General features: G+C 34.7%; 1 protein-coding gene across 2 annotated transcripts in view; it reads left to right on the forward strand.

Moving 5' to 3' along the window:
* MAN1A2 (mannosidase alpha class 1A member 2) overlaps positions 1 to 14,357 on the forward strand; it is a 199,182-nt gene that overhangs the window by 93,629 nt on the left and 91,196 nt on the right. For both annotated transcript variants that reach the window (XM_063103756.1, XM_063103757.1), the window contains one exon: positions 13,904 to 13,998. In XM_063103756.1, the coding sequence (XP_062959826.1) occupies positions 13,904 to 13,998 (95 nt within the window). The remainder of the gene's footprint in view (positions 1 to 13,903; positions 13,999 to 14,357) is intronic.

Consider the following 14,357-nt stretch of genomic DNA (forward strand, 5'->3'; position numbering starts at 1 on the left):
TTGGCCAGCTCTCACTTTATTTTTTGGAAAACCAGATTTTGCTTCAGATATTGCTATTTCCATTGAAAATTTGATCTTTCATTTTCTGTAGATGTGTTGGTAATTAGGCAAAACATCCCACTAAGCTTTGTTGACATACAATATACTTTTAAATACACTCTTCAGCATTTTACTCTTAAATGTTTGAGGTTATGTATACATTTGTACACATACATGTTTAAAGTTACAATGTTAATACCAATTCATAGTTGATGTTTACAGTTATGATCACCGATTTTGGTGAATCAGAAGACAGAATTTGGAGCTACCATAGTAGCTAGCAATTTAGGGTGTAAAATTCAGGCCAAAAGGGAGCCATGGAGGAGAAGCCAAATTCTTCATAAAACTCTGCCTATTTCTCTGGCTTCTCCCCGAACTATGTATGATTTGGGCAAACACCAAGCAACCTAGCTATCATTAAAGGAACTGAACAGCTATTCCAGCTGCTGCTTACTGTAGGGAGACACAGAGTTGGATTTTGAATTAACCAAGGTAAGTGCTTTTTAAGCAAAAGTGCTTTTTAAAATAAAAAAATGAGTACTCCCCAGAATCAATAGTCCTTAAAATGTATCATTCACAGTGACCAGGATACAATTCACAATACTCAGTGTATGAAGAAAACAAGGGAAAATGTGACTAACACATTAAAAAAAAAAGTCAGTGGTGACCTGTCTTGAGGTAACCCAGATATTTGAATTAGTAGAGAAGGATTTTAAAGCAGCTATTATTACTATGCCCAGTGACATAAAGGAAAATTTCTGGGGTGACTGAATAGATGAAAAATCTCAGCAGAAATCTATGAAGAGAATAACATGGAAGTTCTAGGAATGAAAATTATAATATCTTAAGTAAAAAGTCCATTGTGTTGACCGTGGTCATTGGAAATGACAGAATTAGTAAACTTGAAGGTAGATCAATGTAAATTATCCAGTGTGAAGAAAAGAGAAACAATATTTTATTTTATTTTATTTTATTATTATTATTTTTTTAAATTTTATTTTGTCGATATACATTGTGGCTGATTATTGCTCCCCATCACCAAAACCTCCCTCCCTTCTCCCTTCCCCCCTCCCCCCCAACAATGTCCTTTCTGTTTGCTTGTCATATCAACTTCAAGTAATTGTGGTTGTTATATCTTCTCCCCCCCCCAGTTTTGTGTGTGTGTGTGTGTGTGAATTTATATATTAATTTTTAGCTCCCACCAATAAGTGAGAACATGTGGTATTTCTCTTTCTGTGCCTGACTTGTTTCACTTAATATAATTCTCTCGAGGTCCATCCATGTTGTTGCAAATGGCAGTATTTCATTCGTTTTTATAGCTGAGTAGTATTCCATAACTCATCTGATGATGGACATTTGGGCTGGTTCCAACTCTTGGCTATTGTAAAGAGTGCTGCGATGAACATTGGGGAACAGGTATACCTTTGACTTGATGATTTCCATTCCTCTGGGTATATTCCCAACAGTGGGATAGCTGGGTCGTATGGTAGATCTATCTGCAATTGTTTGAGGAACCTCCATACCATTTTCCATAGAGGCTGCACCATTTTGCAGTCCCACCAACAATGTATGAGAGTTCCTTTTTCTCCGCAACATTGCCAGCATTTATCGTTCAGAGTCTTTTGGATTTTAGCCATCCTAACTGGGGTTAGATGGTATCTCAATGTGGTTTTGATTTGCATTTCCCAGATGCTGAGTGATGCTGAGCATTTTTTCATATGTCTGTTGGCCATTTGTATATCTTCTTTAGAGAAATGCCTACTTAGCTCTTTTGCCCATTTTTTAATTGGGTTGCTTGTTTTCTTCTTGTAAAGTTGTTTGAGTTCCTTATATATTCTGGATATTAATCCTTTGTCAGATGTATATTTTGCAAATATTTTCTCCCACTCTGTTGGTTGTCTTTTAACTCTGTTAATTGTTTCTTTTGCTGTGCAGAAGCTTTTTAGTTTGATATAATCCCATTTGTTTATTTTTCCTTTGGTTGCCCGTGCTTTTGGGGTCATATTCATGAAGTCTGTGTAGAGAAACAATATTTAAAAAAAATGAATGGAGCTTCGGAAACTTGTGGCATAATATTAAAAACTCTAGAATACATATCAGTGGAATCCCAGATGGAGAGAGCAAATAGTTGGAAAAAATATTTGAAGAAATAATGGCCATTTTAAAAATATATATTTGGTGACAGACCTGAATTTCAAGAAGCTATGTGGATTCTAAACATGATAAATACCAGCCACACCTAGGCATAACACAGCCAAATAGCTAAAAAGTAAAGATAAAGAGAAAATTTTGAAACCATCTAGAGAAAAATGACATGCATTATATATAGAGGTACTGTAATTTGAATGACTGCTGAGTGCTCATCAGAAAATGCAGGGATTATTTTTCTTTTTAATTCTTTAGAATTACATAGTTGCTTAAAGCAAAAAATCATAGTATTTTATATTGGGTTATAATATGTATAGATGTAATACATGGCAGCTGTGAAATAAAAGAAGGAAAGGAGGAAGAAATGGACCTACACAGTTGTAAGTGTTCTGCATTTTACATGAAGTTGCACACTCTTGTTCCAAGTAGATTGTGAAAAGTTAAGGACTTATATTTTAATCCCTAAAGCAAATACTAAAAATAATGCAAAGAAGTATAGCTCAACCACCAATAAATAAATTGGAATTCTAGAAATACTTAAAACAAGGCAGGAAGGAGGGAATAAAAAAAAAAAGGGAGGCAACAAATAGAAAACAAGAAGAAATATAATACATCTACGTACAATAATATCAATAATACCATTAAATTTTAATGAACTAAGCACTCTAAGTCAAAGGCAAAAGTAGTCAAAATGGGCATAAAAGTGAGACCTAACTATGCATTGTCTACTAGAGATACAGGGAGGTTGAAAGTAAGTAGCTGGGAAAAATATGTACCATATGAACAGTAAGCGTAGAAAGGATGGAATGACTACATTAATATCAGTAAAAGTAGACTTCAGGATAAAATGTATTACCAGAGGGCTGGCTGGTTAGCTAACTTAGAGCATTTTGCTGGTGTCACCAAGGTCCAGGGTTTGATCCCTGCATGCCCAGCTGCACCCCCCCCCAAAAAAAATTGCCAGAAATAAGAGGGACATTTCTTAATAAGAAGGCCAATTCGTTAGGAAAATGGAGCAATCATAACATTAAAACTTAGCAAAAATAGGTATGTTGGCACCTAATAACAGCTTTGAAATGCATGAATCAAAAATGGACAGAATTGAAAGATTTCTTTTTAATTCTTGAATTAGAAAGGCAAATACACAAAGATTATTAGACCACTCAACATTTCTCTCCCAGTAAATTGGTAGAACAAGTAGACAAAAAAATCAGTAATGATGTAGAAATCCTGAATGACACTATCAATTATCTTTTTAAAGATATTTGACACAAGTAATTGTACATATTTATCAGGTGCAGTGTGATGTTTTGATACATGTATCCAATGTGTAATCAAATTAGGCTCACTAGCATATCTGTCACCTCAGACATTTATCATTTCTTTGTGGTGAGAACATTTAAAATTTTCTCTTCCAGATATTTTGAAATATACAATATAGGTTAACTGTAATCACCCTACTGTGCAATGGAACACAAAAACTTGCTTACTATCAACTATCTTATAATGAATTGATTTTTATAGAACACTCTACTCAACAAGTGCAGAATATAAATTCTTTTCAAGTGTGAATAGTATACTAATCAAGATAAGACATATGCTGGACCATAAACAAGTTTCAATCAATTTTAAAAGTTAGAAGGAGTGTCTTCTTTGACCACAATGGAATTAAATTAGAAATCAATAATAAGTATCAAGAAATCCTTCAAATATTTGAAAGTTAAACAACACACTTCAAAATAATAGACATATCAAATAAGCAATCACAAGGGAAATTGAAAATATTACAAATTTGGTTCTTTGAAATTATCAACAAAATTTAGAACTCTTTTTACATAAATTGATCAAGAAAGAAGAGGAGAAAGATTACCAATATCAGGAGTAAACAATATTACCAATATGAGGCTATCATTGCAGATTCCACAGACTTTAAAAGTATAATAATGGACCATTATGAGCAAATTTTTGCAAACAAACAACTTAGATAAAATGGACAAGTTCTCTGAAAAATAATATCAGAACTGACTGAAAATAAAGCAAAAAATATGAATAGCTCCATATGTAGTATTAATTGAATTCATAATAAAAAACCATCCACATAATTAACTCCAAGTTAAATGGTATTATTGGTGAATTTTATCAAATATGGAAGAAACACCATCAATCTTCCACACACTTTTTAGGTATACAGAGGAGTAAGGAACATTTCCCAGCTCTTCTGAGACCAGCATAACACTAACATCAAAGCCTGAAGAGACAATACAAAAGGAAAAATTTACAGACCAGTATAGCTTGTGAACACATCAGCAAAAATCCTGAGCAAACTAATAGTACAGCATACCCAGTAAGAATATGTATGAAAAAAGATGATATATCATGAACAAGTTGGACTTATCCCAGGAAAGCAAAATTGGTTTTACATTTGAAAAAGCAGCAAATGTAATTTACCATATTAATTAACAGAATAAAGGAGAAAAATCATATAATCATTGCAATAAATTCGGTAAAGCCATTAGACAAGATGCAATAGCCATTAGTGATTAAAATTTCTCAGTGAACTAGTACTACCTTTTTTTTTTTTTTTAAATATAAACGACAGCTACAAAACTCTACAGCAAACTTATCTTAATGATAAAATAATAAGATTTTTTTTTTTTAAACCCAAGGATTGGGAATGAAGGAAGGAGGTCCCGTCTTATGTCTTACATTTAGCATTGTACTGAAGGTCCTAGCATTGTAATAAAGCAGGAAAAAGACCTTGTATTAGCTTGCATAGCTTTTTTTTTTTTGTAGATATGTTTATATACTTTTTTGTATTTTATAAATTTTATATTTATATATTTTGTTTATATATTTTATAAATCATATATTTCCCTTAGGATTTTCTAGATACACAGTCATGTCTGCAAATAAAGACAGTTTTACTTTTTCCCTTTACTTTCTGATCTCTATGTAAATGTCACAGTACTGATTCATTGTAGTCATCACTGCACACTCACTGCAGTTTGTACCAATGGCCCCACTGATACTGGTATTATCCTTAAAAGTTTCTGGAAACTAGATGAACTTGATACCACCTGTTGGCTGAATGGATTCTCCACCATCTCTGGTCCCTTGCTTCCTCTTTATAGCCTAATTTGGATACCCCAGAGTAGCAAAACTAACTTACTGTTGCTTGTTGCCTTAGTTGCAGAGGAGGCTTGGAAAGTGATTATCTGGCGTTTGCAGCTAGCTTCTTCAAGGTATAAGATGGAGTGGGGTTTCTTGTTTGTCAGACAAATAAAATGACAGTTTCCATAAAAAGTAGAGGGAGTATTTTCTGAAGAGGTCAAAAGCTGAGGGATCTACTCACTATTTTTAAGATTCCCCAGTCTTTGCACTTATATTAAAATATATTATTGTGAAACTACCAGTCATGCATCGCTTAACAATAGGAATACATTCTGAGAAATGTGTTATTAGGTGATTTCACCATTGTGCGAACATCGAGTATACTTACACAAACCTAGATGGTATATAGCCTGTAGCATGCTTAGGATAGATGTGGTCTGTCATTGACCGAAAAGTTGTGATGTGATGCATGTCTGTATTTCTTTAGACCGCATCATTTTATTTCCCTATATTTTTATAGCTATTCCATAATTTTCTGCCTGAAATAGACTCTCACCCTTCCATACTTCAAGACTCTATTGAGGTTAATTTATATCCAATAAAATGCACCCACTTTAAATGTATAGTATGTAATTAAATATATAGTTTGAATTTAAACAAATGTATGATAAGCTGTTTGAATACAAATCAATGCAGTCTTTTTGGAAAATAATTTGGTGGTGTTAAATAAACATTTAACATTTAAACCATAGTGATATAGCTACCCACTTCTAGGAATCTGTTATCTAGAAGTAACAGAGTATATACATAATGGTATACTTAGAAGGATGCTGCACTGCACTACTGTTTGTAGTACCAAATATTTGAAAAAGACCTGAATATTCATCCATAGGGGAATGGCTGAATAAATTGATACATCTATTATTATAGAATACTGTGCAGCTATAAACGTAAGTTGATATATTTTAACCAGGAAAAATATGCTAGATATGTTCGGTGACAAAAGCAAGTCATAGCCCAGTAGTGACAGTGTGTGTGTATCTGTATCCATTCATTCAGTCAGCTAGCCATTGCAGTATTTTGGCCAGGAGATAATAGCAACTTGGACTAAGATGGAGTTGTAGAAATGAAAGATATACATGATTTTGAGGAATTTCTGGGATAAATTCAAAAGGATTGGGTGATATTTTAGAGGAGGAAATGAGACAGAAGTTGATCCTGTGTCATAGGTTTCTGGTTTTTGGTACTTGAATGATGGTGGAACAGTTATTAGTGAATACTGCAAGAGTAATAGATTGGGGGAGGAAGATCATGAGTTCATTTTAAGTACTTTGAGTTTGAGGGGATTTTGTTATATTTAAGTGAAAATAGGTAGTAGAGAAATGTGATGAGTTTGTGTTCAGTGAAGAATTGTTGTGACTCAGTTGGTGTGTAGCTGATAATTGAAAACATAAGCACATGTGATGTTGTCCAGGGAGACAGTTTAGGATAGTAAGAGAAGGGGGCTTAGAATAAAGCCTTAAGAAACACAACGTTAATGGCCAAATAGAGGAAGATGAGTCATTGAAGGAAGCAGGGAGACTGTAGGATTATTGAACACAACAGAAGAAAACTTTTTAAGGAAGAACTAGTCAATAATGACTAAAAATACTCTTGCTCAAATGTGCGGTTAATTCTTAGCAAGATCCATTTCAGTGAAATGATGGAGGCAGAAGCCATGTTGGAATAGGTTGAGGAGTGAGTGGAAAGGAGAGGAAGTAGATATGGTAAATTAGACAATTTTGTAAAAATTGGAAAGGTACTTGTGTCGTTATGTTAGTAGCAGGAAAAAAACAATAAAAATACAACTGTTTAATTGTATATATGAATAGAAAAAGTCTATATCAAAATAGTAACAGTATTAGTTCAAGATAAGAACTGTTTATGATTTAAATTTTTTCCTTTTATCTTTTCCTTTTCCTGTTTTTTTAATAAACAAATATTTTATAATGTATAAAATATAATTATTTATTGTAGTCAAGAGACAATTCATTCAGTTATTTGAACAGAGAGAATTTAATATAAAGAGTTGTTAACTAGGTATAAAGTTGTTAACTAGGTAATTGCTAGATGAAAAAGAATACTTAAAAAGTATCATGGAGGTGGCTCCTGCAGGAAGCAGCCATGGCCGAGGGAATATGGGGAAGAGGTTTTAATTACTAAAACATAGAATCTTTAAGAGGAAGGGGCATGCAGAGCTGAACCTCAGACCTCTGATTAGTTTGTGCTGGGAGGTTAGTGCTGCTGCTGCTGCTGTCTTTGGAATGGGGGTTGAGGGTGATGAAGCTGGTTCTGCAAGTGTTGGTAAAACTGCAAAATGTATTCAGCTGCTGCTGCAGGAAGGAATTGTTACTGCTGGTCTGAAGGATTAGGAAAGTCAATCACCACAGGTCCCTGCCTGCTTTTGCTGGGTATACCAAGAATTCAAGTCCCTGACTGTTCTTTACCCAGGTCATCAGAGTTGTGCTTACAGGAATGAGGCAATGTTTTATGTTGGACAAATAGGCTTATTTTTGCTTACTATAAAAGAGATTTCTCAAGCTCAACTTTCTTCTCCTGTATGCAACCCACTGTGTGTGCATTCATGGGCTTGTGGTGGAGGTAGGGTATGTACAATTGAAGCAAATGAACTTGAAGCATTGGCTGCTACTTTGCCATTAATAATAAAGTCCTTTATCTCTGACCCAGTAGTTTTCGGTCTTCTGCCAAGATTCATGAAACTGTGGCAGGCTGACTTGTTAGATTGCAAGTAGAATAAAATCTTAGATTTCATTATGAGTTTTAAAATTATTATTTGCATGTTCATTTTGAGTGGGAGGTTAATATGTGAATGTATTCCTGGCTTTTTGTGTTAACCCTCAGTTTTGTAGTGACCTTCGCTTGGTCCTAAGGGACAGCTGTCTAGCCTTTAAAGATGCTCCTACTCATGGTGATATTGAAAAGTTCATCCAGAATGCAGTATAGAGAGTCAAGGAGGGAAAGTAAGAAAAAGTTGAGAGAGAAAATAGAATGCTAGATTTCAAAGAATATTTGATAGTAGTCTCAGATGATTTAATGGAATAAATGATAATCAATATTTGAAAAGATATCAAGAATAAGGAAGAAATTGTAAAAGCTACCAAAGAGAAAGGGTGGATTACTTATAAAAGAATGACAGCTGACAGCAGTTTTCAGCAGCAATAGATGCCAGAAGACATTAGAATAATATCTTTAAACCGCTCAGATAAAATAGCTGCTAACTCAGAATTTCATGTTAATCAAACTGTCCTTTAAGAGGGAGGATGTAAGGTATAGAACAAGGAGATAGACACATAAATTAATAAAATATTTTGAGGAATTTAATTATTGACTCTAAAAATTAAGATCAGATAATGCAAAGTACAGGAGTATAGTTTGTGTGTCTGTGTGTGTGTGTGGTGTGTATGCATGTGAGAGATCAAGAATATGGACTCTGGAGCTGGACTGCCTGGTTTTATATTCAGACTAACCACTTACTAACTGTAAGACCTTGGAAAAAATATTATCCATTTTGTACCTCAGTTTCCTACTTTGTAAAATGGTGGTAATGATAATTGGGGTACTGTGAGGATTAAATGAGTTCATATGTGTTTGTCATTATCATTATCATCCCCAATTCTTGTAGAAAATATTAAAAATTCCTTAAAACACTTGTATGTTGACATTGAATATCTCAGGGAAATAGGGTTGGCGTGGAAGAGGGAGGAGATAATTTACCTCTTATAAAATCTCTGTACCCCTTGGTTTATTCAATTAATTCATTCAATACTTGTTGAGCAACTACTACATGCTAGGCACTCTTTTAAAGCAATGAGAATACAACAGTGAATAAAACAAAAAAACTGGTGTCCACCTATGGCTTACTTTTTACTCTGGGGGAAACAGGCAATAAACAAGATAGGTATGTGAGAGAATGTGATTGTATACACATATGTATATACACACTGTTAGCAGTAAGCACTGAGGAGAAAAATTGAACAGAAAGGGGGGATACGGGGTTTTTAATTTCATATAGGATGGTCAGGGAGTGCATGCAAGGGTAACATTTGTGTAAAGACCTGAAGAAGATAAGAGAGCGAGCCATGAGGACATCTTTTATAAGAACATTTAGTTGAAAGGAACAGCAAATGAAAAGACAAACAAAAGGATAACTGGCATTCTCAGAGAACAACAAAAGAAGCTGGTGGAGCTGAGTGGAGTGCATGAGTAACAGAGTGCACGAAGGAGGGGTGAAGCCACAGAGGTAATGGAGATCATCACTTATAAAGACTGGCTTTTACTCTGAATGAAATACAGAGCCATTTGAAGGTTCTAAATTCTTGACATCTATTTAACATCCTTACTTTGCTAGGTTGAGATTAGGTTACAAAAATATTACTTTGGTAATTTAACTATCTAATAAAGAAAAAAGCACACATAGATTCTAATGTTGCTTCCTTCCGCAAGAATCTACAGTGGTTTTGTTACCTATTGTGTTACCTTAAGTTTCATTATTTTATTTTAAAGATATTCATAATCTTGCCACATTGTATTTATTTAATCCCATTTCTTCTAATTCTTCCAGACTTAAGATCAATTCTTCTAATCCTAATTCTTCTAAACCTAGGTACAGTTTTAGTATAGTTCCATTACCTATACAATAGTTCCCCCTTATCCATGATTTTGTTTTCTGTGGTTTCAGTTACCCACGGTCAGCTGCAGTCTGAAAATATTAAATGGAAAATTCCAGAGAAAATTCCATGATGGAATCTTGGACTGTCCCACTTTATCCCACCCAGGACGTGAATCATCCCTTTGTCCAGCATATCCACACTGCATACACTACCTCGCCATTAGTCACTTAGTAGCTGTTTTGGTTATCAGATCAAAAAAACAGTATACTCGCATATAAGGATGGGTACTGTCTGAGGTTTCTGGCATCCACTGGGGGTCTTAGAACATATCCCCAGTGGATAAGGGGGGACAACTGTAATTTGTTCTGATTAAAATAACTGGGAGATTTTTCATAATGGACATTGATTACATGAAAGTGTTTTCAATAAATACATGAAATGTTTTGCAAGTCTTCATTTAAATACCATTGAGGCTCTTAAATGTGTGAATAATTGATTCGCTTTCATCATTTTATCAATCAAGAATCCTAGTTGCAGGAAATCACTGTTATAGCTAGTGATTTATTAGAGGGCACTGAATTGCTGACATAATCTCTCTGGAGGCTAGGAAGTTAGGTACATTTGTTAGACAGCTTGGAACCATGCAGCCAGGAGAAATGCCCAAGCATACCATGTAGCTGATTGAATACCAGCTCCATTGCCTTCATTGCCCACACAATATCTATGAAGCCAGACACCAGTCACTACAACTTCTGTTAGAGCTACCACAGAAGAATCAGATACCTTCACCACTGTGCTTGCAAGACCAGTAGCCTCCCGTCATGTGACTGCTGCCTCAGCTCATTCACGTCTTCCTTCCAAATGTTACATATTTGTTTATATTTGGCAGTGCCTTGGTGTATACTCTTAGCTTGAATGGAGTCTGGGAAATGTTATATATAGTTTTCCATCCTCTGTAATACATGAAGGTGTGCTTGAGGGGATTTGAATGGGTGTGGAGAAACTGCCATATTCATAATAAAAGAAATGACAGCAAAAATGACAATGGAATACCTTTTTTCATCTATCAGTCTGACAATCGGTAGCAATCAAAAGGTTGATAACTTTTGTGTTAAAGATCTTGGAAACAGCCACTCATAAATTGTTTGTAGTAGTATAAATTAATAAAATATTTATGGAGGATAAATTGGCAATAACTTATCAAAATTACAAATGTATATGCCGATTGACAAAATTCTACTTCTGGAATTTGTCTTACATAGCCGCAGAATGTGGAAACAAATTAAATGTTCATCAATAGCAGACTGATTAGATAAATTACAATGTATCCATACAAGAGGAAATTCTGCAGCCACTAAAATGAATGAGGTGGCAGCTCTTTGTGGACTGATTTGGAAAGATCTCCAAGGTACAACAGTAAGTGAAAGAAGCAAGTTCAGAATAGAATGTATGATATTCTGTGTTAGAAACAGAGACTGTGTGTGTGTGTGTGTGTGTGTGTGTGTGTGTGTGTGTGTGTGTGTGTGTGTGTGTGTGTGTGTGTGTGTGTGTGTGTGTGTGTGTGTGTGTGTGTGTGTGTGTGTGTGTGTGTGTGTAAACCGCAACAGAATTTCTATATCTGGGAGGGCTCAGAGTGAGGATTTGATGTGACGTGGTACACAGCTAGGAACCACATTGTATTAGTCCATTTTTGTTGTTTATAACAAAATACTTGGAACTGGGTAATTTATAAAGAAAACGAAATTTATTGTTTACAGTTTCTGAGGCTGGGAAGTCCAAAGTCCGTCTGGTGGTGGCGACAGCAACCCTGGGGCCTCATATTACAAGATGGTGGAAGCAGAGAGAGCAGAGAGAGAGACAGACTCTCCTCTTCTTTTAAAGCCCTCAGAACCATGCCCCTGACCACCATTTTTAATCCATTCACTACTGCACAATCCTACAATCCAATCACCTTTTCAAGGCTCCACCTTTCAATTACCATAATAGGATTTCCCACCCTCTTAAGAATCACAGCGGGGGCTAAGTTTCCAAAACACAAAACCTGGGGGACACAATTCAAGCTTCAGTGAGTTTTGGGGGGACATAATTCAATCCACTACACATGTGTACCATGGAAGTGATTTAGTACAAAATATTTACTAGGTATTTAAGAAGCTGATAGCTGGTTGCATTGGAGAAGGAACTGTGTGATTGAGGAACAGAACTGGAAAAGAGACTTTTTTTTACTTTGGTACTTTTTGGATTTTGTATCATTTTCCGTCATTGCATACTAAAAATTAATTCATTTTAAATTAGCTGTTGCTATTGTCTACCAAATTGTTTCTGAAAGTAGGGAGTATGTCTACAATACATTTATCATTAAAGAGTTTGTGTATTTGTGAATAAATTAAGTACACTATATAAGAAAGTTTTTCTCAATGGCATTAGGTTGTTGTTTTCTTTTTCAATTGTGTACTATAATTGGCTACTATATATGTTAACCATTGTTAATGACAGAAGGTAGTTGAAAATTAGATGATCTGTTATTGGTTAATGGTGGAAGTGAAATGAGAATGCTTTCTATTTAGAAAAAGTTTATATTCATAGGTCATTTTACTATTTTTAATATTAGTTTCATAGGTAGAAAAGATGTGATACAAAAAATTTGTGATTAACAAATACATGGCATTTATATTAGTTCCTAGATAAGAAATGGTTCGTTTTGTGTTCATGGTAAACAGAAGCAATACTGTTTTCTACATAATGTAACTTGTCTTTACTAACACAAACACTAATACAGAGAGAACTGAATTGACATTTGGTTTTTTGAATTAATGAGATGAATATAAGAAAATTATTAAAAGCTTTACATTAAATTATTATGTTTCACTTTGAGTTTTTTATGTTCAAGTAAGTATTGAAAGAAATGGTAAATTGTCAATGTATGAGTGTATATCTAATTCAGAGTCCTGCTAAGTAGTGTTTGCCGTGTTTAAGGAAATTTGCAGAACATCTTAAGGTCATATTTCTTTGTCTACTTGTACATATTTCTCTAGAATATTTTCTACCCCCAATAATGTTGGTATGCCTTGTTTAATCTCAACTCAAAACTTTCGTCTGTTACAGACCTTCAACTACTTATTATTACTTGAAGGATCTAATAATATTTTATCAAAAATATTTGGCTGCAGTGAAAAGGTAGAGCCTTAAATAACCAATTAATTTGGAATCTGTTTAAGAGGGGATAGGCTTGAGGCATATAGGAGGGCTTTCCACTATGTTTAATAGAACATTACGACTTGGTTTCAATTTGGAGTCTCTTAAGTCATTGGTTTCCAAACTAGACTACACAAACATAAAATATATGCTAAGAAAATAGTAGATATTTTACTGTGTGCATATTGATAATAGTACATGATTTTAAAAGTTGGGAAACCAACTTTTTAAGGCAATACATTGCTTTGGGTACTAAAAAAGACAGCAATTTGGACTATCGTTTATAACTCTCAAAGTAAACTTGGAATGTGAACTCAAGTGTTTTCTTTCCTTTTTAAAATGTTGAGAAATAAACATGTTTACAGTAATTTAAGGGCATTCATCCAAATTGGGTTACATCTGTCTTTTGTTGTATATTTAAACCAAGTTTGTATACCTTGGATGAATACCTTTAGATTTCTTGCCACCTGAAAATACAGATGATTTCAATACCAAAACCATACTCTTTCTTTTCAGTTAATTGTAGTTTCAGGCTTTTGCGTGTGGGGTAGCTTTCCTTGGTATCCAAACTGCAAACATTTTCTGTGATTGCTTTATGCTCTGTGGTACCAGTGAGATGCCTTTTCCCGCCCTGTGCTTCCATGTACTCAGTACTTTGTGGTATGTGTATTGTGAGAGACAGCAGTAAGCAAATGCATATTGATGGCTATAATTTATGAATATTCATGTTTTTATCTCAGATATTCAAGATTAAAGCAGTGCAATTGGCTGAGAAACTCCTTCCTGCCTTTAACACACCTACTGGGATTCCCTGGGCAATGGTGAATCTGAAAAGGTAAACTCTATTTTATGTGGTTGTTTGTTGCTTTGCCTCCCACAGATTTGTTACCCCATTTCCCCTGGATGACGGAACCACCAAAGATTACTCAAAGCCCATCTCTTTTGAGCAGTGAGAAGCCTCAAAAAGGGGTTAATTTCCCTGAACCCTCAAGAGCAAGGCATTCCTTCCATTTGAGAAATTAACCCTGAATTGGGGTTCTCTTCCTGCATTTATACTCCAGACCAAGAAGTAACAGGAAGAGACATAGTTTGAACAAGTTTAACAATAGAAGCTGGTAACATTCAGTAAAAACAAGTCAGATGACATTCTATTAGGCAATTAAGTGATCTACCAACAAAAGCTTGATCTAGCAA

The sequence above is a fragment of the Cynocephalus volans genome, chromosome 8, assembly GCF_027409185.1.
Source record: "Cynocephalus volans isolate mCynVol1 chromosome 8, mCynVol1.pri, whole genome shotgun sequence".
NCBI lineage: Eukaryota > Metazoa > Chordata > Mammalia > Dermoptera > Cynocephalidae > Cynocephalus > Cynocephalus volans.